The sequence below is a fragment of the Pleurodeles waltl genome, chromosome 8 (assembly GCF_031143425.1).
Source record: "Pleurodeles waltl isolate 20211129_DDA chromosome 8, aPleWal1.hap1.20221129, whole genome shotgun sequence".
Classification (NCBI taxonomy): Eukaryota; Metazoa; Chordata; class Amphibia; order Caudata; family Salamandridae; genus Pleurodeles; species Pleurodeles waltl.
In genome coordinates this window covers 459,421,778-459,447,930 of record NC_090447.1, presented here as the reverse complement: position 1 = coordinate 459,447,930, position 26,153 = coordinate 459,421,778, and the positions used below count along the sequence as shown (strand labels likewise).

Below are 26,153 nucleotides of genomic sequence, written 5' to 3'. Positions count from 1 at the left end.
AGCAATTAAATCTTTTCAAACTAACAAAGCTATTATTATAAAAAAATCTGACAAGGGTGGTAATGTAGTAGTACTATCTAGAGATAGGTATATAAAAGAAAGCTTTAGACAATTACAGGATGAAAGTAATTATTTGATTTCAAGTAGAGAGGAAATGTTAGAGGCGAGAAGAAATGTGTTTGAAAAACTGGATGGGTTGAGAGATATGGGACTGATTGAATTGGAGGAATATCAATTCCTTAAGGTGGAACTTCCCAGAACATCGACTTTTTACTTTCTGCCTAAATTACATAAACATGCAGTAGATCCTCCAGGAAGACCTATAGTATCATCAATAGGTGATGGAAATGGAAAATATCTCTAAATATGTGGATTTCTTCTTATGTCCATTTTTTGAGGCATTACCTTCATATATTAAAGATACTGGAGAATGTTTGAGGATTATAAATGGAGTTATGTGGGAAGATGATTTTCTTCTAACGAGTTTGGATGTGAATAGTCTATATACCTGTATATCTCATGACAATGGTATTAAAGCAATAAGACATTTTTGAGGGCTCGCTCTTTGTCATATCTTTTACATACAGAGATGCTGTTGGATATGATTTATATTTGTCTGATCTTTGAGAATACATTGTACAGTCAAAACCAGGGGACTGCAATGGGTACTCATTTTGCCCCCAGTTATGCGGGTCTGTACCTGGTCTGGTGGGAGGAACAGGTGGTCAGGAACATCGCTGCCTTTGAGGATCAGGTAGTCCTCTGGATGAGGTACATTGATCATATTTTTTGTATTTGGAAAGGCAGTATTGAATCTGCAGTAAGATTTTTAACAATTCTAAATGATAATTCCTTAAATCTGAAATTTAGTAGTGAAATACAACATCAGGAGATAGAATTTTTGGATGTAAAAATTAAAGTTCTGAATAATAAATTAGACTGTGCTTTATTTAGGAAAGATACGGCGGGAAACAGCTTGCTTCATGCCAAAAGCAACCATCCTAAATATTGAATTCAAAGTATTCCATATGGAGAATTATTATGTGCTAGGAGAAATTGTAGTTTAGATGTGGAAGAAAAAAGATGAACCAATAAGATTTATTACAACATTTCACAATAAGACAGGAGAAATAAATAGGATTTTCACATAATTGTGGCCTGTGTTAAAAACTGATGAAAATGTACCTGCCATATTAGATGAATACCCTAAATTTACTTTTAGAAGAAGTAGATCATTGAAAGACACATTGAGTCACTGTTTAGTACCAAAAATTGAAAGAAAGAAATCTATTAAAGGTTTTTTTATTTGTGGGAAATGTAAGGCCTGCAAATATAGTGAACATTGTAAGGAAATTGAATTTTCAGGAGTTTCAAAACCTTTTAACATTAGAAAACAGGTAACATGTAATTCAGATTATTGTATATATGCATTGAAATGTCCCTGCAATTCATTTTATATAGGAAGCACTATCCATATGGTGAAGAAAAGAATACTGGAGCATATGAGGATAAATCTTATACACTAGCGAGAAACTTTAAACAATACCATGAGCAGAACACAAATAAATTAAAATTTTTGGTTCTGAAGAGGGTGATGTTAAGTGTAAGAGGAGGGAATAGAACGGTGGAACTCAGAAAATTAGAATCACGTCTAATTATTGGCCTTAATACTATGGAGCCAGTGGGATTGAACAAGGATGAAGAATTAGCCATTCATTTGATTAATTAGAGGATATCCTTAGTGTAATGAAAAGCGGTAAGGTTGAAAGCTATTTGTAATAATGCATATAATGTATATAATGATGTTTGTTATATTTTGTCCAGATTGAATTTTTTATATATGTTTTTATTTAATTTATTAACAGATGGATAGGACGAAGACGGGCCGTAAGAAGCAAACAAGCTACTATATGGTGTAAAATCTCTATTCATTTTTTTTATTTCATGTATAAGGTCATAAGAGAGAAAATTGATTATATTATATATGTGCAGTTGTTGGGTGAAATAAAAGGTATTGGACACTTGTCCGGGATATGTATGATCTAGGTTTTGTAAAATGAAGAATTAATAAAAATTCACACTTATTGGGATAGAGAAAAATAATAATATCTGATGTATTCAACATTGTAAATTTGGTTGTTTGGTAAAAAATGTTGTAGATTGTCTATAGTTTATGATATTGAAACGATCTGTGTTTTAAAGTAGTGAAATGTGACAATATGCAAGAATATAAAAAGATCGTGTTGGTAAATAATTAAACAACTGCAGTACAAGTTATGAAATGTGCTCGAAAAACATGTTTAAAGATGGCCACATAATTTGTAATACAGGCAGTAGTGATAGAGGCCCATCATCGATTTTGATAACCTTTCAGTCTGTTTCTGCATGTAAATAAATAGAAAGTGAAATAGGGACAATGTAATGCCCGTGAACAAGGGAATGAGGATTCCTCAAACGCATCGGGTGGATTTTCTTTTTCTTCTGTTTGCCATTTAAAGCACAATAAATTGGATTTAAAGGTAGCTGTGACCGAGGCGTTTTCCTTTTTGCAGAAGGAACGGTGTGGGAAAATTACGGGGGCTCGCTACCCTGCCGCGGACATTCAAGCGAAACTCAAAGGATTATATATATATATATATGTATATATATATATACACACACACATACACACAGTATATATATAAATATATGCATGTATGGACATATATGTATGTATAAGTATATATATATATATACATATATATATAAAATACACACATATATGCTTTCTTTAAGTAGATCTAACAGACGTGGTAAAAGTATGTGTTGTAAAAGCACCAAATAAATGCATGCATGGTAAATGCATGTGTGGTAAAAGCTGCGTGGTAAACGCACTGCATGGTTAAAATTGCATTGTGAAGAAAGTTTCCCAGCCTACCCCTGGGACACAGTAGGCTCCTTTCCTGCAAGAGAGTGGGCAGGGAACACTTGGCTGCTCACATCTGGTGAGAGGTTTACAAATGCTTACACAGGGTAGGCGCAGATATATGTTTCCTTGCCTGCACTCTCATAGATAGGGAAACTCAGATTGCACCCACCCATCGAGAACATGAAAAACTGCTGCAGGACCAATACTGGTTCCTGGTGCACCCAGGATGGGTCAGCAGGGCCACAGAAGAGTGTTTTGTGGGTTCCACAGGTGGGCACCAGATCACCCACCTAAGGCTTCAGAGGATTGGGTCCCCGGGGCCACTAATAGCTCAGAGAGGGGGACTGTGCACCCCCTCCCCTGAAAATAAGAAAGGCCCGGGGTGGAGTCCCTGTGAACTGTAGTGGTTCGGGGAGGTGGGCCACGCGTCCCTCCCCTAAATAAAAAAAAGAAAGGCACCAGGCATTGGGTCGCTTGGGTCCATAGTGGCTCACTCCCATTGTCCTTGGGGTCTAAAGGCTAGGGCAGAGGGGGCGCATGCTACCCGTACCTTAATTAAATTAAAGGGCCCCAAAGGATGAGGTCCTCAGGCCCCATAGGCTCAGGGAGGTGGGGTGTGCATTTCCCACCTCTTAAAAAAAAGGCCCCGGAAGATGGGTCCTCTGGGCAATAAAGGCTTGGGGTATGTCATTTTCACCTAACTGTTTTATATATGTGTGTGGCAAGCAGTATGTGGGAAGCACTGTTAATAAATTGAAACTAAGGATCTTGCAACATGCACGAGCCATCAAGAATAAGCATTATTCGTACCCAGTGACAAAGCATTTTTCGGATTTACATGATGGTGATGTCAAAAACCTCAGACATTTTGGTATGAAACACATCAGACTGGGAGAGAGAGAGGAGGTAACCGTGACCGGACACTTAGAAAAAAGGAGTCAAGAATGATCATCCTATTAGGGACAGAGATCTCTTAGGATTAAACTCAGATGCAGAACTGTATGTACATTTATGATTAGATTTTGTGAGTTATTTTCCCTGTCTGTAACTAAGGAACATGTGGCGATGTACATTTTGCATCCCATGGAGGACTGTAAATACGAACTATGAGTATGCATCAATCATTTCCCATCATGAGCAGAACATAAAATAAGGGGTAATTTGGAGTGTAGTAAGATCCTATGATGATATGTGATAACATCATTTCTTTTTATTGCGCATATATAAAGCAATTCTCTTTTGAAATACTTGATTATTTTCAACAGTAACTTCTATCGCATTTGAAATTATTGCTGTGACCTTGAAGCAGGGTGAATATCATTATTTGTTGCAGTTGGTATTAAGTTCTTAATCTTAAAACATGATGAATGCCATATTGGGAATGAAACAATTTTTTAGGATGCACCCTATGTACACAGACAAGTTTTCACCTCATATATAGTTCTGCATCTCCTTAGCACTTTATAGAACTACAATGTGCATTTGCTTTTTTTAATAGCTCGCTTGTTTTCTAAGACGAGTTTGAGATTACATTATTTAACAAAGGCATGTGGTCACTTGAGTGTTAGGCAGCCAATAGAGGTCTCTTGTCCCCTAATCCTTTCCTCTGAAAAGAAAGGGGATTGAATTATTATTCTCTCTGGATTAGAATAATAAGGCACATTTTTTAAAACACTGAAGGTGCACTGAGTCACTTTAGCAATCTCATTGGCACTTTTTTTAACAAAAGTACTTTACTGAAACAGAACAGCATGAAAATTGGCCAGCACTTTGAGAAGCAATGAGTCACTTTAATCATGCAGTATACTAATATCCTGTGTCTGACATTCTGTCACATCCCTGTGATGATTTGTGAATAATTTTCTGAATCAGAGAGGCAAGTCACGTTTAAAACCATGAGCCAGAACTAAGTCAATTTAGTAATCTCACTGGCATTTTTTAGTATAGTACTTTACTGAAACAGAAAGGTAAGATGTGTCTCTAACACCTTGAGAAGCATTGAGTCACTTTATTTATGCAGTATGTTATGACTTTTGAAAAAAATGCTATTTTACTATGAAGACTAGTGACTGTAAAATTGATATGTTTAAGACTTCTGTACAAACGTCTTATGAATTAAGAAACAATCTTTCTGCTTTTTAGGTTACACCGTGTAGAAGGTACAACATGAAAACAGGAAATTCCTCCATAATTTTGTTCTAGTACTTTACAGTAATGTAAATGAATGAGACGAAATGGCCAAGAACTCCTCCTTATTTTTAACTTTAGTACTTTACAGTAGTTTAAATTAATGTGAATATGAGGGTATGTAATTATTCAGTATTTTACAGTATTTTACAAAATGCAGGGGAGAATTATTTTTTTAAACTGCTTGTTTGATACAGAAAATGGTGACTAGTTTTTGACACAGCTTAAAACGTATTCAAACTTTCTACTTGTTTTTTTTTTGTACAGTAAAAAGTAAAGATGCACTAGGTGGGCTGCTGGCGCTTTAAATAATGACCTAGACAGTGAGACTCTATTGCCCTGTCGAAGACAACATGCTGAAACGTGTTGGCAATCTGTTTTTTATTATTTCTCAGTGGTGCGTATATGAAATAAAGAGGAACACTTTTACATTAAGTGGTTGAAGTGCCATCTTCTTTTCTGTTGTGGAGTGGATATGGAAGATTTGTCTATATAAATATAGATATGGTGATTATATATATATATATATATATATATATATGTATATATATATATATATATATACACAAGATACACAAAATTTTAAAAACAAATTTGACAGTCAGTTCAGTTGCTTTGTTGAACTGCCTTTCCACCGTGCATTTTCCCATAGCTTTTTGTTATTTGGTGTTAATCTGTTCAGTAGGTATGGAGTTATTAAATGAAAAAGAAATATAGATATCTGAGTAGGTGAGATCTGATAGACTGTCAGCACTTCAAACAGAAAGTGTTGGCAGCCATCTTGGGACCAATGTACATGATAGAACCCTATTGAAATGCATTGTAGTGAATGGCAGATTTTGAGGGCCACGAAAAGGAGGACATATAAAGGCTGATAACAGATTACAATATAAATCAGAGTTGTTGATGGTACCATACTATTTAGGAATTGCTGCTAGTTCTAAGGTGATTTTACCCTGTGAAAAAGCCTCCTGCTGGGATTTCATCAATCATGTTGAGAGAAAACTATTTTCTCATGATTTGTCCATAGATGTTATGGAAGATACTCCAGAAGCTAAAATGAGAGCATATTTTCTTTAAATTCAAACTTTCTCAGCCATGTGAGAATGAAGTCTGACATTCTCAGCAAAACATGCACTGCCAGCAGGATAAGTCTGTTAATGCATTCCCTTGTATTCAACCTCAGCCTCCCAGAGTGTTCTAGAGAACAACTAGATCTCTAACAGTCTTATGACAAACGTGTGGCACATCTGAAGCCATCTTGAATGAATCTAACTGGTAAAACATAAATTTTTTTTTTTAGAAAGGAACAAAGTGAGGGAGTTCATTTCCCTCGGAGGCGAGAATTATGCTTCTCTTTCTTCACTGTTTATTTTTTCAGCAGCCAATGAAACAAAACTTTAATAAAACACTACATATTGCATGAATATCCCAGAGTCACATGTCCAACCATAGAGCCCAATCACTATATATTATATCATATTATTATATAACTCCTCTTTCTTTGCTCTAGGATTAGAATAGATAACAGTCCAAGCCTCTTCGATAGGCAGTTCCATCATGCCAAAAACATCAAGAAATCCAACATAACGGATTCACTGAAAAACAGATGCAAGCAACTAGAACTTCCGTTTGAAGATCAGCATATAACCTCCATGCTCAGGATCCTAATGATGATCCTCAAAAAGAAAGCTGGAACCAACTGCTGTGCAACCATTTCATTTGTCGCTGTTTCCTGGAATGACAATAATCACAGTCATAAACACTGGACTGACCAATCTGCTAAAGTATAAAGGCAAACATTTCAGAGTGAGTACAAATCTTTGTGCACAATACATCTCTGGGTGGGATGATCCTCACCTTCATGCCCTTAACAGAATTGAAAATTCTTGACGCAAATGCTAGAAAGGTTTTTATTCTATGTCAGGACTGGAGGCTCTGATTATGGTTGTTTAAAGCTGCCCCATCACCACAGAAGCTATGTCCACAGTGGGTTTGTAATAAAAGGCCTTAAAGGAAGATTCAGATGACCAATCTGCTGCTTTCAAGATGCGAGATCCTAAAGTGAAAGATTTTAAGGACATCGTTCCTCTGACTGAATGAGCACCAAACTTAGTAATGTCAATACCTGCCTCTGCCAGGAGCCATTGCATCCATCTATCTAAATTAGCAGACGTTACAGAACGAAATGGCTCCTGCAGGGCAATCAACAGCTGCCCTTTCACATCCTTACAGAATTCAGCGGTAAGCACCTCGTAAGCTTTCAGGCATTTAACTACACAAAGGTTAGGGTTATCTGGAAACGCCAGGTAGGATACTGACCTGGAATTACATTTAGATCTTCTGGTAATGGTAAATGAGTCTCCTTCAGGAGAAAAATTGTGTCCCCCAGGTCTAATGCACTCACATCTGACACTCGCTTACCATAAATGAGGCAAACCAGCATGGTCAATTTGGCTGATAACTGTTTTCTAGAAAGATATTTGTTATTTTGCCAAGAATCCATCAGTCGTAAAACAATATTGACATTCCAGAGAACCAAATATTTTGGTTGCGGAGGCTTTGACATCCGAATACCCTTCAGTAACTAGCATACTATTGTATGTCATCTATCAAGGAGTAGCTTGCCGAAATTGCTGATCTAAAATTGTTCATTAACCGGTACGCCATCCCTGAAACTGCTATGGAAGATGAAAAATGTATGATCAAATTACAATCAGCTCCAGAGGGATCTGCACCCCTTGCACCACACCAAACACAGCAGCGTTTCCATGTGGAAGCATATCGTTTGTGTGTACTTGATGCCCAGGCTTGGCTAATGTAGTCCTGAGGGTCTCGCAAAAGGTCAGGGAGGCTTCATCTATCCCTGAAACCTTTCAGGCCACCAAAGAGAGTTGTCCTGATTGGATCAACCTATGAGGGAGACCCTCCAGATCCTTTAGCGGGTTCTGATGCCAAGAGAGTAGGACTGGTCGGGCACAAGTGAACTCTAGCAATACTGGGAACCATACTTGCACTCTCTACAGAGGAGTTACCAAGCTCATCTCTGCTGTCTGTCGTCTCAGTTGTGCCAACACTCTGGGGATCATCATGAACGCAGGGAAGGCATAACCCCTGAAAGGTTGCCAGTTATGTAGAAACGCATCTATTGTATGAGTCTTCGGGTCCGGACGCCAGCTGAAGTACACTGGAAGATGCAGGTTTAGGCGAGATGCGAGCAAATCTATCTCGCGTGGACCCCATCTGCGGAGAAGCGACTAGAATGCCTTTGGGTGTAGTCTGCAGTTGCTGAAGTCTCGCAAGTAACGGGAATGCCAATCCGGAATTATATTGCATTGTCCTGGGAGATACGTGGCTGTCACTGAGATGTGATTCTGGAGATGAAAATGCCAATAATCCTTGTCTATCTCTGTCAGAAATCGAGATTTGGTTACACCCTGCTTGTTCACATAGAACTGTTGGGATGTTGTCCATGTGAAGGAGAATGCAGCATTTGACTTTCCCCGAGCAGAAACTGTGAATCGCAAAGGAGCCCGCAAGAGCTCCAGGCAATTGATATGGAGATTCAGTTCTGTTGAGGACCAACGTTCCCCTGTAGAGGTTTGGCCACATCGGCCTCCCCAACCCCAGCGGCTGGAGTCGGATTCTCTTATCATCCCCGGAGCTCTGCCATTCCAAGCTTTCATATGATCCAACCGCCAAGAGATTTCCATCTTGGTTTTCTCTGAAAGAGGGACTGTGCTCCAAGAATGAGAGGTCCTCGATAAGATGGTGAATATTTAGGTGTTGAAGGGCGCGATAGTGAAGGGTACCCGGAAAAATCGTCAGAACAGAAGAGGCCAATAGGCCTTCAAGGCAAGCTATGGACCTCAACGATGTAACCTGTCTGGTCAACACTGAGCTGAAATCCTTCTTGATGTTCTTCACTTTGTGAGGAGGGAGGATCAGTCGGCATGATCAAGAGTCCATCTGAATGCTCAGGAACTCCAGGCATTGAGATGGGCTCAGAATCGATTTCTGTATGTTGATTAAGAATCCCAGATACTGGAGGCGGGCAGTTGTCTATTCCAGGTGGGACATGGTTAGTTGGTGACAATGGGACATAATGATAATGTCAACCAGGTAAATTATTAGGCAGTCTCTTCAAGCCCTCAGAAATTCTACCACTGGCTTTATGAACTTTGTGAAGCATTATGGGGCTGAGGCAACTCTGAAGGGAAGGACTCTGAACTCATAATACACGTCTTTTCACAGAAATTGAAGGAAACTTCAATGAGGAAGAAAAATAGCAATGTTCAGATAGGCATCCTTTAGATCCAAGCGCACAATCTAGTCTCCTTTTTGGAGGATATCCCTCAACTGGTGAATTCCTTCCATTTTCGAGCAACGATAAAGAATCCAACCATTGAACTCTCTTAAATTCAGTACCGATCTGGAAGCTCCTCCTTTCTTCTCCACAAGGAAAATGCAGCTGAGGAAACCATTTGGGTGCCTGGTGGTCACTTCTAAAGCCCCTTTCTGCAATAGTGTGTGTAGTTCTGAGGATATGGAATACTGCTTGAGATGGGAAAAATACATTGTGTGTGGGGGGATGCTTGGATTGGGGTGTCGTAAAACTCTAGTTTGTAACCTTGAATTGATTCTAGAACCCACCGAACCTGTGTCACCTTTTGCCAGCTGTGTAAGAATAGGTTTGTTGTCCCCCCCAGAAAAATGTTGATGAAAGGAATAATTCTCACCTGCAGAGCCAGAGTCCTGGATGGATCCCTGTGAGCCCTTAATTCTATCTTTACAGAAGCGTAAATGAAAGTGTAATGTAATGAGAATGTGAGGGGTAGAAAGTAAAGTTGGATTATTAGTAGCCTCCTCTGCCTTCCTGATAGTAATCACCTTGCGGGGCTTGATGGTATCCACGCCTAAACACTTACCCCATGAAGTTTCCAGCGCTGCCAAAAGTGGTCTGAAAATCTTTTTTAATAGTCCCTTGGGCTTTGTCCAGGTTGGTATGGGTTGCACAAATTTTGAAAGTTCTTTTAAGAATGAGGTTCCAAAAAGGAGGCCTTGGGCGACCAGTCATTATTCTGAGGAGGCCAGGTCAGTGAGCTTTGAGTCTAGCTTGAGCAAGCCAGATCTGCGACGTTCGCTAGATATAGCACAATTAGCATTGCTCAGTTGGCATATTGCCTATTGGGCCCAGCCCACTAAAACATCTGCATCGATGGGGACATTTGATTCCTTGGAGTGATAGCTCATCTCAAAGATCTTTGTTAAGGGCACAGAAAGAGTTTATCTTTGCATGATCGCCATGCACGATCTAGACCCTTTTTATGGTCCTTGGAGTATTACTTTAGATAAGTCACAATGGTAGGATCCACCTCTGGGGTGTCTGTGACTTTGTCTCCCAAGTCAGGCCAGGGGCATTCAGGTCAGAGTCGGGCTCGTACCTCCTTGTCGAAACTTTGGCGAATGCACACCTGTACAAAGTCTGCCACTTCTTGGGGAGGGACCCATATAGTGGAACTCAGGTGTATGATACCCCATGGTTCGAATGTCAGAACCTTTGGTTGTTTGCGCAAAGTGCTGTGGCATGTTTTGCACTTCCATTGCTCGAACCAGGGTTATCTCCATGTTCAGAGCTCTGGTTGGAAGAAGAATTGGGATTGTCTGACCTGTTATTTAGAGACAGACTTGATGTGGCACTGTAGGCATGTTCTTTTGCCAGTGACGCTGTCAACTTATCAAAGGCCTCTGCATGGAGGCCTTTATTAGCCTTAAGCCATTATACAAAAATATGGTGCAATTGTAGGAAAAGATGTGTAATCATCAATGCATCAGTGAAACTCTAAATCAATCACTGGAAGAACAATCAATTTCTACATTTAATTTAATGATATTTAATCAAGCGATAAAAATAGCCCAAATAAAACAATATTAGACATGTCAAAACACTTATAGACAACAATTACACAATTATACAAAACATATGACAAACATAATTGTGCATACATAAACAAAAACAATTATTCAAACATTTAAATTCATCAAAAATGTACTCCAATCATCCTTTCACTCTCAGAAAAGATGTGGTAATGATCTATACTTTGTACATTAATCCACATCAGAGATGGTTGCAAGTTGGTCACATCTAACTAGAAATATTGTTCATTTTCTGAAAAAAGGATGTGTACCAAGGTCATTTCTTAGAGATATAATTTTCATTTCTGGCAACCTCTCCAAAAAGGGGAAAAGGTCTAAGCATGTTGGCCCCTTCTAATTATGGGCCTCTTCAGGACCGCAGGAGAAGGAAGTACTTGATAAATCAACAAAAGTGAATTACAAAAAAGGAAACATTATCTAAAACCTTAAAAATCAGTTTATGTTGCTACAGTCCAAACCTCATAGTGTCCACAAGTGTAGCTCATGCTGCCAAAAAGTGAGAATCTCTCAGCCAAAGGAACCCTTTATGGTGAAAATACAGCGTATTGATTGCATTCAGTGCGTGAAAAGCTTTAAAATCAAGTGCTACCAATGGAGAAAAGGAAGCCAATGAACCCAAACATGGGCCTATAAGTTCTGATTGCCTATTAAGGCCAAGGTGTTCCATAAGTACCATATACCAGATAGGCCAGAACATAAAAGATAATAAATATCTGTTCTTTCTGAATACTCAAACGGGTTAAAAAGGAAGCCAACAAACCCAAATGTGAGCCTATAAACACTGATTACCTATTCAGGCCAAGATGTTCCATAAATACCATATACCAGATTAGATAGAAGTCAAATATGTCACAACCTAAAAGATAATAAATATCTGTTCGTTCTGAATACACAGACGGGTTGAGTTGAAACTCTCTAAAAGAATCGATCGCTAACTAGCTTAACTCTAGTGACGTACTTTATAAGAGAAATGCAATGTCCACCCGAAGATACTCCTGTCACGGCTCACTGGTGAATTTTCTAAATAGTTGGGTTTAGGGAGCAAATTAGCGTCTGCCTATTTAATAAGTGGACGCCACTCTGTAGCGTGTGCACTCTGTTGAGAGCGCTTGTGTCAGCTGTAACAAATGTCACTGACACGCATCTCGCGTTTACCCGCAGCAGAAGAAGGACAAGACTATCGGCGGCGTCCTCCACATGACGAAAAACACGTCGGTGGTGGCCATCCTAAAATAAAACTATACTCGTGGAAAAGGCATCTATGGCGGCCTTCTTAAACTGGAGTTATGAATACACTTTAGTGTCAACTGTCCATCTGTCACCTACTTCACTAATGCATGTTGATTCAAATTGAAAAAGGGCATCAAGCTAAGGAACCGGGGTGGGCAAGGAAAGGCCATAATCAATCTAGCTTAGTCTAACAGGGCAAGCTCTGAAGACTACTGTCTGTAGAGTCATGTGCTTCTAGTTCAAGAATCATATATCACAGTATAGGCAAAAAAATAAATTCACCCAAATCATTGAGGCCGTGCTGAACTGTTCCGTATTTCTCATTGAAACTTGCTTCCATTTTATCCAGGGTGGTTGATACAGATTGTCCACTTTGATTTGTGAGTGCCACAAAAAGCACTGTACACCAGATATCACCTGGCTTGTGGTTCAATTCTATGTAGTGTTCCACTAAAGGTGCGCCCTTAGTTGCGCACCTGTTTCTATATCTGTGTTGGAGAATCATCCAGTGGAAACTCATCGCTTCCCTCAAGTAACCCTGAGTTTGAGGGAAGCCAGCCTTGCAACTGCACAGAGCCAATTAAGTGGCGTTTCATGGGAGTAACTGAGCATCATTAACTGTCTGGCACACTCCTGTATCAAGTGCGTGCACTAGATTCTGTTCTAGGGATCCTGTAGGGTCCTCATATGGATAACCCTCTCTCTCTTCATCATAGTCACCATACATCTTAGCTGCAAGCCGAAATCTTTGCCTCAGAGGTATGATGAACTGTTCTCAAACAGGCACACCTCTTATAATGGAATACTGACCTCAGAAGAGGTACTCAGGGGGAGTAACTGTAAAAACAAATCAGATTCAGGTCACACAACCCAAGCGGCTGTCTCAATTCAACTGTGGAGGGAGGAAGACATGAAAAAGTACTGTGGGCAGGGCCTCTGCACAATTATTACTTCGTTCATACAGGAGCTAGCTCCATAGGGGGAGGCAGAAGAGAAATAACGCATCTTGCCAGCACCAGTACAGGGCAGACAAAATAGCCCCCTAAAGAGAAATGAAAAGAGGATAGTGAGGCGAGCACCGCGTAGTCCCCGCTCCCTTTCTCCACTCCACAGAAGCAAGGATGGGTGGAACGCCGCCCTGCTGGGAGGAAGAATGCTCCCCAGACACAGCATCACAAACATGCTGTCCGCGGCAACAAACAAAACACACAGGCTCCCACGGAGATCTGATGCCCTGATAATGGGTTTGGATCGTGGTCGGAGCACACTGCTACCTACCTACAGAGTGACAGCTCATGTGCTCAACCTGTAGGTTACCAGTGACTCTGGATTACTGACACAATACACCGGCCCTCCCTTAGATGAAGGGGATCAAGTGGAAAAATGGCTGACGGGGCGTGTCGCTTACCTGCCAAAGGCAACTAGCACGTCCAGAAAGTCTTGAACGTACACCAAACAATGCTTAGAATGCAAGATATATCGAGGATCGGAAAATTACATATACCAGTAACCAAACATCATATCACTCTCATAGTAATAACATTCCATGAGAGAAAAGGATTTACTTAACTGGCTGCGAAGCAGCAAAGAAAGAGGAGTTGTTAATACAGTATAAAGAATATATAGGGCTTAAGCTCTATGGCTGAACATGTGACTATGAGGTATTCATGGGATATTTAAAGTTTCATTGAAGTTTTGTTTCATTGGATGCAGAAAAAAATAAACAGTGAAGAAAGAGAACCATAATCAGAGAGTCTGGTCCTGACATAGAATCAAGTGATCAACTGGATAAGAAAACATAAAGATAGCAAATAAATTAAAAGTGCTTTGTCGCTATTTGAAAACTCACAAAATATGTCCTCATTTTAGTTTTTTAGAGCACTACCAGTAACTTCTATGGGATTAAGACACTCTAATTTTTGTAATTTCTAAATCAAATGCTTTAGGTATTACAGCTTTGATTACATTTTTGTAAAAAAATATAGAATTTTAGCAATCTAATTGTTTATTAGAATACTGTGAAGAGGCAAAGGTCAAAGGCACAGACTTGGATAATTAGGGGCAGGGAGGAAGGTGCAAAGGCAACAAGTTGAACGTGCTGGGCAGGCAGGAGGAGCAGTGGTGGCACAACAGACCATGGAGTGCAGGAGAAAGGCCACAGGGGCAACAAACTAACCATTCAGGACAGGCAAGAAAGGCTGTGGCATTCTAACAGACCATTGAGGGCAGAAGGAAAAGGCAGCGGCAATACAACCATACATACCAACAGAGCCGATTCAGGAAGGAGACTCCTAATGTTTTTAAGCCCAAAAGGGCTTTATTTTATGTGTCTCTACTAAAATCTACTCTTTTTCAATGTAAGCCAATGGGGAAAATCAATTCACCAGATTTTGCTTTTCAAAATCTCCCTCTTACCAAGTAAAAAATGTTGGCAAGCATGGTACATTAGATCACTGAGGGCAGTAGGAATGGGGTAGGGACATGGACTCAGATAACTGAGGGCAGGAGGGAGATGGGCAGGGTCACCAAACTGGCCTTACAGGGAAGGCGTCAGGGGTTGCAGCAGCACAATACACCACACAGGACAAGCAGGACAGAAGTGCAGCACAGCGGACCATGGAAAGCAATAGAAAGGGGACAGGGCCATGCACATGGACAACAGAGAGCAGAGGGGAAAGAGCAAAGGTAGCAAGCTGAACATACCGGACAGACAGGAGGGACAATTGCAGAATAATTGACCATGAAGGGCAGAAGGGAGGGTGCAAGGGTACGAGCAAGGATGCAGGGCAGGAGCAGCAAGCTCACCATGGAGGGCAGGGCTGATGGATACTGGAGGCACAACACACCATGGATGGCAACAGTGAGACTATAATTCCATACACACAGACAACTGAAGGAAGGTGGGAGGGGGTTAGAGGCAGCACACAGGCCACACAGGATGGGTGGGGGGGGTGTGGCAGCACAAGCAAGTGTGGCAAGCGTGAGAATTATTGGCAGCATAACGGCCATGGTGGGCAAAATAGAGGAGGCAGGACCATGCAGAAAGAACCATGGAGGACCAACGGGAGAAGCAGTGGCTGGACACAGACAAGACAGGTCATTGGAAGGGGCTTCACAACAGACCATGTAAGGCAGGCAGGAGGAGCAGTTGAAACATAACAGAGCATGGAGGGCAGAAGGAAGTGGCAGCAAAATGGACCATGGAACTCGGACAGGTAGGGTGGAGGTGGCAGGGACAGGTGGCAGTCATCTGACCATGCTAGGCAAGTGGGAGGGTCAGTGTCCGTTAGAACAAATTATTTTGTTCACTGAATATATTTAGGTTCTGAATAGACTCGTACAAAACCATAGAAATTCAGCAGTTATAGTTAGAATTATTTCAAGCAACTACTATAACTCATTCCCTAAGGTAAATATAACTTGCGCCCCCACCATGCACAGTTTGTTCTTCAATGATTGAGTAATAATGTTTCATTTATATTTTTAATTATGTTATAGCAGTTGTCATGAGTGCTGTAATAAATATATGGGGTAATTAGCAGTCCACTGCGAAGGCCCGGGTTATACTTACCTAAGGGCACGGGTTATAGGGCCCATCAGCCAAGGCATGGCCTCATTATTATTATTTTTGGATGAGGCTGCACAGCACCCCCTCCCTAGGCCAATCTCAGCCCTGGGGACCCATCCTCCAGGGCCTGGCAATGTGACCTGGGTGCCCCCCTGGGCACCCAGTCACAATGTTGGGGACCATGGGTGGAGGCTGAAGGCTCCCACGGTCCCAGCTGACTCCCGACCTCCTGTGGGAGCCAGCACTGCTGTCACAGAGAGGGAGCTGCTAAAGCTGCTCCCTCTCTGTGAGAGCAATTGTTTCCTCTCTCTCTCTGTCTGCATCTTTGCAGGCAAGGAGACAGAGGAAACCTCTGCTCCAATGAAGGGAGAGCTGTTTCACAGCTCTCCCTTCATCAGACCAGAGTGTTTGCTGTGACTTGGTAATCCACAGCAAACAGCTATGTCCCAAGGGTGGGCACCCCACGACATAGCAGGAGCTGGCCCTGGGAGGTGGTAGTCCCCAGGGCAATCAGTGGCTCTTAGCAGGGGGGCCGTGTGGCCTCCCTACCACAAATATAGCCCCAAGGAGGTGGTGGTCCCCAACATGGGGTCCGAAATGGACCTCCTTTCTATTTTTTAGTGTTTGCCCTAGGGAGGTGGTGGTCCCTGAGGCTTTGGGGGGCTTTGTGACCCCTGCATCATATTTGGTTAGAGCCCTGGGGAGGTGGCGGTCTAAGGGGCTATAGGGGGGCGGTTGGCTCCTCTGCATTTCATTTGACAATAGCCCCGGAGTGGTGGTGGTCCATGGGGCTGAGGAGGGGGGGCAGGAGGCCCCCCATTTAAAAAAAAAAACGATGCTCCTGGGACTTGGCCCACTCGGGGGCTTATTAAAAAAGAAGCGAGGAAGCCCACCTGTGTTTTTTTGCCGCAAATTTGCAAATTTCACAGAATAAAAAAAAAAAATGCTTTTTAGCCCTGGGAATCCCTCTGGGACCCCAACCCCAGAGATAAAGGGTCAGGGTGTTTCTATCCTGGCCCTTTTCACTTTTTTCAGCATTTCTTTCTGGGACTTGGCTGAAGCCGAGTCCCAAGTTGGCCGCCAAAACTTTCTGGTTTGAAGTGTTGGCAGCCAATCAGAGCTGTACATTTCCCTGCATAAGCTCATCTTTTTACGTGAATCATCTTGAAAGATCCGTGGCCCTACATATATAAACCTATTTTCCTCTTAATATCTCCTAAACTACTGAATGGATTTACACAAATAAGTGAAAGTCTAATCTTTGTACTGACAGCTAGCTTTCAGCCAAATTTGGTGTAATTCCGTCCAATGGTTCATGCTGTAGTCGTGTTTAAAGGTCCTCTGGGAATTAACATGGGGAACACAACTTTTTGACCCCGCCCCTTTTTCTCAGACACCGCTTGACAGATCACCCAGAAACTTTCTGTGTGCAACAAGAATCACTGGATCACTTTTTTGGGAAAATTTGTGAAGATTCATCAAACAGTGGCAAAGATATAGGCAAGTCAAAAAACGCTTTTTCTATGGAAACATGGTCCTAATAATAATTACCTAGTGGCGACTGTGAAGATTGAAGAATCTTCACAATTTTTTTTTTTAAAGTGCGTTGTGATTATTGTTGCGGTTGGAAAGTTTTGGGGTGATCCGTCAAGGGGGAGCCGAGAAAAAGGAGGGGGGTCAAAAAACATCTGTTTCCCATGTTAATTCCGACGGGAGTTTTGAACACGACTACAGCCCGAACCGCTGGATGGAATTACACCAAATCTGGCAGAAAGGTAGGCTTCGGTACGCAGATTATGCTTTTAATTATTTGCTGTAACTCCGTTAAGTAGTTCAGGAGAAATTAAAGGGGAAATACATTTGTATATCTAGGGCCGTAGATCTGTCATAACATTTTTGTGGCGATTATGGCATATTCGCAAATGCACACGCCAGCAGGAATGCTGTGATTGGCTGGTAGCAACCTGACCAGACGATGAAAACACCATTTTAGGTAATGGGATATGGTCCCCAGGGCTGAAAAACAAAAGGAAAAGTGGAATAAAGGGTCAGGGGGTAGGTAACATGGTCCCAGGGCTGTGATAAAGAGGTCTTTGAGGGTGAACTTATGACCTTAAAATATTTTTTTTCACGATGTGTGATACTCGCGAATATGTTGTGATGCTCTGTGCAGCCCTCTGTGTAACTTTGTGACGAATTCAAGAAAATCGACAAAAAAATATAAACAAAAAACATTCACAGACTCATTCATACACTAATTAATTCACTCATAGATGCACTCAGGGACTCATACGCCCACTAACACACCCACTCAGACACTCCTGTACCCACTCACAGACCCACTCAGCCCTCATGTACCAACTCACAGACCCACCTCAGACACTGAAGCACTCACTCACAGTCCCACTCAGACCCTAACGCATCCACTCACAGACCTACTCAGACACTGACACACCCAGTCACAGACCCACTCAGAGACTCATTCACCCACTCACAGACCCACTCAGCCCCTGATGCACCCACTCAGAGACTCATGTACCCACTCACAGATCCACTCAGACACTCATGCACCCACTCACAGACCTAGACTCATGCATTCACTCACAGACCCACTTAGACACTCAGACACTGATGCACCCACTCACAGACCTACTCAGGCACTGATGCAACCACTCACAGACCCTCTCAGAGACTAATTTATCCAATCACAGACCCACTCAGACACTCATGCACCTACTCACAGACCCACTCAGACACTCACGCACCCACTCACAGACCCACTTACACAGTCACACACCCACTTACAGACCCACTCAGAGACTCATGCACCCACTCACAGACCCACTTACACACTCAGGCACCCACACACAGACTCAATCAGAGACTCTCAGACCCACTCAAAGACTCAGGCACCCACTCACAGATCCAATCACAGATTCACACACCCAATCACAGACCCACTCCGAGACTCACACAATCATTCACAGACCCACTCAGACTCACACACTTTCTCTCACTTAGACACTCATGCACCCTCTCAGAGACCCACTCAGACATTCACACACCCACTCACAGACCCACTCAGACTCTCACACATACACTGCAAAACACTCACACACCCACTCAGAGACACTTTCACACCCACTGTCACACCAAGAAAAATCCTCTTACACCTACTCTCACACCCAGACACTCTCACATCCACATAGACCCTCTCACACTTACTCTCACACCCAGACACTCTCACAGCCAGAGACACTCTCTAACACCTATTCTCACACCCAAAGAAACAGGCCCAGTGTCTAACTCCAGCCGCACATGGCCATCGGCTGTGCATGGCGCGGAGTTGGGTGGTCATAGGGGATTGGCCACTGGGCCTGGCTGCTTGCCAGGTTCTCCGACCAACCCCTTCTGCACACAGCCAAATGCTATGTGCGGAAGTGGTTGGATTAGCATATAGTAATTAAAATTACTTTACGTTAAAAAAACATAGAAATTCACTGAAAAATACAAAAGTTACAGGGACGTTAAAGTTAGGAAATAGAATTTTAAAAAACATAGAAATTTGCTTAAAAAACAAAGGTTACAGGAACGTTATAGTTAGGTTCTGAATTTACTCTCACAAAACCAGAGACATTCAGCAGTTATAGTTATAGTTATTTCAAGTAAATATACCTTGCAGCCTAAGGAAACTATAACTCACACCCTTGCCATGCACTGCTAATTACCTCAGGTATTATAGCACTCATGCCAACTTGTATAACGTCAATGAAAATATCAATGAAACATTAGAAGTAAAATTATTGAAGGAAAAAACATGCATGGTGGGGGCACGAGTTATAGTTACCTTAGGCTGCGAGTTATAATTACTTGAAATACCTCTAACTATAACTGCTGAATTTCTATGGGTTTGTGCAAGTAAGTTCAGAACCTGACTATAACATCCCTGTGACCTTTGGTTTTTTAAGTGAAGTTCTGTGTTTTAAAAAAATTATATTTCCTAACTATTACGTCCCTGTAACCATTGTTTTTTTCAGTGAATATATACATGTTTATAGTTAAGGACATATACATTCACATTGTAAAAGTAGTCTAAATTAAATAATTAATTTATACGTGAAATGATTAAGTTAAGTGTAAGATATATTTTTACATTCCAAATAATCCTGTGCGCCTGTCGGGAGGTAAAGAGTGACTGAGTAAACAAAGAGAGGGTGCAAGGCACCAGATCACGAAGGATAATGGACAAAGATTTCTGTATTTTTATGAGGGCGAGGTCACCTAACAGTGTCCCGAGTGAAAATGGGATGGAGTTCCAGTAGCTAGCTAGTATCCCACTAAAGGACTGTTTTAGCCCCAGGGATGTATTTATTTTAGAATTTTCCAGGTGTAGAGAATATTTGCTCCTCTGTCTTCCAGAAATCGTAACGGTAAAGGAGGGGTAATTGTTCAAAAACATTTCAGAATCAGACCATGTGGTCACACAAAATATACAGGAAAATGCCCTGCTGTGCTGGGGGGAATCTTCAGCAGGTCCGAGATTATCAGAATGCAGTACTTGAAGGTGTACTCCTATCTTCCAAGGATCCCACATTGTCTTAGTCGGAATGGGGTGCTGAGTGAGGGGAGGTGGAAAGGAAATACAAAACAAAAAATCCACAGTGTGAGGGTATGCAATGGATCTAGAGTCATGGTGGGAAGGGGGAGACTGAGAATGAAATCACAGAGTCTGGACTTGAGAGGTTAGAGTGGTGGGGTAGTCAATGTGTGCTGGAGGAGCAGAGTCAAGAGACTGAGGCAGGGGCATGTTAGCAGGCAGAAAAATGATATGTGGGGACAGATCAACTGTGACCGACATTCTCACCTGCACAACCTCCCCCGTGTGATCAGGAGACACTGTGGGTGAAAGACGCATGATGCACTGGTGACTATCTACGTTTGGTACACTGACTGCCACAATTGTGACGGGGTGGTGCCTCCACTTAAGCAGCTGATTGACAGCCAGTCCACCAAACTCTAAATTGGGCTCTAAAATACAAAATACCATTGAGGACAGTTAGTGTGTATCTCCATGATGCAGGCCCATGACTCCACACTTACAAAACAATATTGCATTTCACATCAAAACATGACAAACGTCAGAAAACTGCAACATACCTTACTACCGCGTGTGTGCATACAATGAACTCAGGCTTGGAGTTCCATTGGTGGTAGGTGATATAGTAGTGGGTCTGAAGCCAGATCCACTGCTGTCCTTTGGTCAGAAATCGATAGCAGCAAGACTTCCCTTTTCCAAACTGCATCACTGTTAGTAGAAAATGGACACTGCATATAACAGATATTAAAAACAGGAAAAAGGATCTTATTGAACAATTCTCTATATCAATCAAATCACACATTACAGGCAACTCAAAGCATATTTCATCAGATACACATGTTTTGCTATTTTAGCAAAGTCATTTTGGAGCACCCAAAACAATTTTTATTTCAAGAGCACCACATGGAGACGAAGTAGTACAAACAGTAAGGAGTAAGAACTGTGGGCGTGGAGATGGAAAGAAGGGGTCGAATTCCAAAGTTCAAACAGAAATCAGTCTTTGAGCGGTATGACGAGCATCAAATGTTTATATACACATGCATAAGGTCAGGTGCTGACCTGCTGGTGCACCCTTCACATTTTCACATTTCAACAATTAGTCGGTGCTCTCCTCTGTACATCGAATACATGAATTATTACACAAATAGGAGCGAACATTCTGCCATAACATGCAGGACTGTCAGCATGGCTCACAATTTGAAAGAAGCATAGGCAAAGCCAATTAGTCCTGCTTTGCCAATGCTGGTGCTGCCTTGGCCAATACTTTTGCAGTGAAAGTGCAGTGTGTTGTGTACAGATGCAAGTGAGGCAAATTGGCAACCACACTATGTCACATTATGTGAAGACACAATGGGCTAGATGTATCATACAACTGATTTGCGATTCTCAAATAGCGATTTTTAAGAAATCGCTATTTCAGAAATGCAAAAAGGTATGTATGATTTTTACGATTCGGTAATAGCGATTTCTTAAAAATCGTAAATGCTATTACCGAATCGCAAATAGAGAATCTGTCCCCATTCGCACCTATGGGCCTGTTGGCCCATATCTGCAAATTTTTTGCATTTCCAAAATTGCGATTTCTTAACCAGAAATCGTAATTTTGGAAATGCAAAACCCCAGGGTGCTGGGGGCCTAAGGCCCACTCTGCTGCACCCCAAAAAAAATGGGGGGGGGACATGTAAGGTGTACGCATGTGTGCTTTACATGTACATTTTAAAAATGCATTTTAAATGCATTTTTAAATTTTGCACATGGTTACCACCAGGTTCAACCTGGTGGTAAATAGCGATTCCTAAATGCCCAAATCGCATTTAGGAATGGCTTCATACATGTGCTAAGAAATCACAAATAAGGAATCCTTATTTGCGATTTCTTATTTAGAGAGTCGCAATTTGCGACTCTTTAAACAGGGTCGCAATTTTAAGGAATCACTATTTTTGCGATTCCTTAAAATTGCATTCAGAATGTCTTTCATACATTCTGAACTGGCTTTTTGCATTCGCAAACGGGCATTCGCACCGTTTGCGAATGCAAAAAACCTTGATACATCTGGCCCAATGTGACGTAAGTTTGGCCATTTTGTAATCAGATTTTTCCTGTTGTTTATTATGGGTAGACTTTTTCAAGACAGCTGTCATGTTTCAGCTACATAACATCTGTCGGGAGGTAGCAGTCATCTTGGAACTTTAAAAGTATAACATAAATTACAAAAAATAAAATTCCAAGATGGCTACTGGCTTTGCTAATGCTTGCAGCACATCTGTGCAACTATTGGTGATGGTGGGAAGCGGTAGCAGAGCCTGTATGGACAACAGAGCAAAGCAGTGGAAAGGGAACAACACAGAAATTGGCAAATAAAGAATATTAGGTTATGGATGATATAGAGAATGAACAACAAACTAGTGGTGACTCGGGCCAGGGAAAGGTAGTGGGGTGGGAGTTGGGGGGGAAGAGGGAGGTGTTTGGGCATAAGAACAACTTACCTGCCTCTCGTCTTTCGCCGCACGCCACTCTTCTGGTGTGTGTGCGTGTGTGTGTGCACAGGCTGAGGCTCCCATACTCCTCTACGGCCAATCCAGACGCTGCTCTCATGCAGGCAATACCCATGAGAGCAGCGTCGGAATTGGAAAGAGCTGATTCGCTTTGCGCTCCTAGGGGAACCGGGAGCCTGTGCCTGCTGTTGTTCTCCACCCAGCAATGCAGCTGGATTGGAGAGATGTCAATGCGCATGTCGGTTTGGCCATCCTAAGAGGGCCGGCCAAACCGACATGCGCACTGATAGCAGTGCCCACCACCCCTCCTGGTCCCCCACCATTTTTTTTTACGCCCCACCCCCAAGACTCGGCTCCTAACGAAAAATTAAATTATAACAAACATGAAAAAAGAAGAGAAAAAATGTACCTTCCTCTTGTTGTTTGCCCACGCTGCTCTTCTGGTGTGTGTGCACAGGTTGAGGCTCCCAGACCAACATACGACCAATCCAGACACTGCTCTCATGCAGGTATTACCCATGAGCGCAGTGTCGGAATTGGATGGAGCTGGTTGGGTTTGCGCTCCCAGGGGGACTGGGAGCCTGTGTCTGCTATTGGTCTCCACCCAGCAATGCAGCTGGGTTGGAGAGATGTCAATGCATATGTCGGTTTGGCCGTCCACCATTTTTTTATGCACTCACCCCAAGTCTCGGCTCCTAATGAAAAATGAAATGATAATAAACATGTTATTATCATTTCATTTTTCGTTTGCCTATGCTGGCAAAGGGGCGACGCTCCTCTGGTAACAGCCAATCAGAGTTATGAGAGAGGCCTGCATTCTATTTCACTGAAAAACAGCCTTCTCATTGCATGTGCTGGGTGAAGACCAAGGAGAGGAAATGCAACTGTGTGTTTGTTTCCTATTTATTTCCATTTTATTTTTCTCCAACCCATCCTGAACCGACTGTCAGGACAGGCTGGGCAATTGCTGCTGAGTGGCAGCAGGGAGCTGGGCACTATATTTAAACTATGCATGTCCCTTTGGCCAACCATCTTGCGAGGGGCAACCTGACAGGCGCATTTTAAACTTCTCTAACCCAGTGTGCAACACTACAAAATGTCATAAAAAATGTGACCCCTCATCATTCCTGCTCTTATCTATAATCCGTATCCTTGCTGTTTAAAAATGTCTCATGAATCTAGCTCTCCTCTTTCCATAAATCACTACTACGGTGGCAGCTGACTAATGAAACCTACAGCACTATGCGATTTGACAGTCTGTTTTGTATGCTTTAAAAAATATTCAAAACTATTTTCGTTTTCATGATATCACCACTGCCAGGCCAAAGGAAATAGGGCAGCTTTGATTTATCTTGCTTATTTATTGCTCCATCCAGCTAACTTTATGGCTTGTTGATTTTCTACAGAAAATAGTCGTTTAAATTAGAATGTTTCAAATTAGCGTTTCCATACAAAATACTTCCGTCAGTTTGATTCTCATGCTAAATTTCACAAGTAGTAGGTTGAACGTGTTAAATATTTCTGAAAATGAGGTGACCATTGTGATCAATTTCTCTGATGGTTTATCCAAAACCTCCCTAAACATGATTTACTTTAGGCCAGGATAGCTTTTAAACAAATGTTTTCAGAGGGCATCGTGTCTGAGGCCTGGAAATATTTTGCAGCTTTTTTAAACCCAAATTAACAGTGTCAGGAAAAATATATTTTTTTAAAAACAAGTTTGGCAGCAATTCGAATTGTTACTGCTTATAGAAGGCCCCCAAAAAACAACGCTACCCACTGCTAAGCTTTCTTTAAGTTGAGAGCAGAACTAACAAACAATGATGGACAGATGGGTCATGCAGCAAAGGGAGATGGGTTTAGGGCAAAGGCAAGCAAGGACAGAAGATTAATACAAGCATTTGCAATACAATGGGTCTCACATTTGCTCGAGTTAGAGCTATTAGCGTTGTAAACTCCTAACCTGACTTTTCTTGCCACATAAACTGAAATTGAAAAGTAAAAGAGTTTCACATGAGAGAGCCAATGGCCACCATGAGCCTGAAGGAGACACACAAAAGGAAACAGAAGTTTGCTTGCAGTCAAACGTATCAGCAAAAGTGCAATTATCCATGTAACAGGGTCGATGTCATGCAAAGCGCTCGACTACTGCCCAGCAAGATCACGCTGCATAGGAAATAAAAAAAGAAAAAGTAGTCCAGAAGCCATGCCGAAAACACGGAGCCTCCTATGTTTTCTGTAGTTTACCGTGCTCTGGAGGAGGGCTAAACACCAGAAAAGGCATGACGCATGCATGCTTTTCACTAATGAAGTCAAGCGAATTTTAAAAGGCAAGCCCACAAGCCGACCAAACTGATGGGTGTGACGTGGACTTGGTTAAAAGCCCACAGAGAGATTACAGCAGGGGCAGAGTGCTTGCACGCTCGACCCTAAAAAAGAGCATGTAAAATAGGCACATTAAGAAATCCCTTTTATATTAACCCGTCTACATTTTTTTGACCAATTATTTCAGAAACGTGAACATATCATAGTCCGAAACTAAGCAATGATGATGAGCAACATCAAAAACAAGATGTTTATGGCTCACAGATTCAGAACGTCTTTATTTAGCTAAGGCATTTCATGGCAAAGGACAGAAAATAATGTGCGCACTGCTGAAGGACACTAGGGCCTATATTTATACTTTTTTAGCGCTGCAATTGCGTCATTGTTTGACGCAAAAGCGGCGCAAACCTACAAAATACAATTGTATTTTGTAAGTTAGCGCCGCTTTTCCGTCAAAAAACAGCGCAAATGAGGCACTAAAAAAGTATAAATATGGGCCTAGATTCCTGTAAAACTAACTCTACAGCTGAGTCAACATAAAGTGCTCATTTCAAAGTTAAGGAAAGACTTTTCACATTTCACTCTGAGGGGTGTACATTTTAAGTCACAAACATGTCAACTTTTTCTAGCTATAATTGACAGTCTATGTGCTTAAGATTTTAAACAAGGTTTCTTTTAATAATGACACTGATGTTTACAGTATTAGAGATGGACAAGCTAAGCTGCTCTCACTAACTTGTAAAAGGTATGAAATGAACATCCACGTGAAAGGACACTACACTAGGCGTGTAGTAACTGGGTGAATTATGATAAAGGTGTAACAGTTATCTATCTTTTACCTATTTAAGCTGTGCAAATTGCTCTTCCCATATTTTCAGAATAATACTGTGAGTTTATGGTAATGTT

General features: G+C 41.7%; 1 protein-coding gene across 1 annotated transcript in view; it reads right to left on the bottom strand.

Moving 5' to 3' along the window:
- Window positions 1-26,153, bottom strand: part of NPAS2 (neuronal PAS domain protein 2) — a 611,171-nt gene that overhangs the window by 177,698 nt on the left and 407,320 nt on the right. Inside the window, exon 11 of the mRNA XM_069204404.1 lies at window positions 20,988-21,135. Coding sequence (XP_069060505.1) covers window positions 20,988-21,135 — 148 coding nt within the window. The remainder of the gene's footprint in view (window positions 1-20,987; window positions 21,136-26,153) is intronic.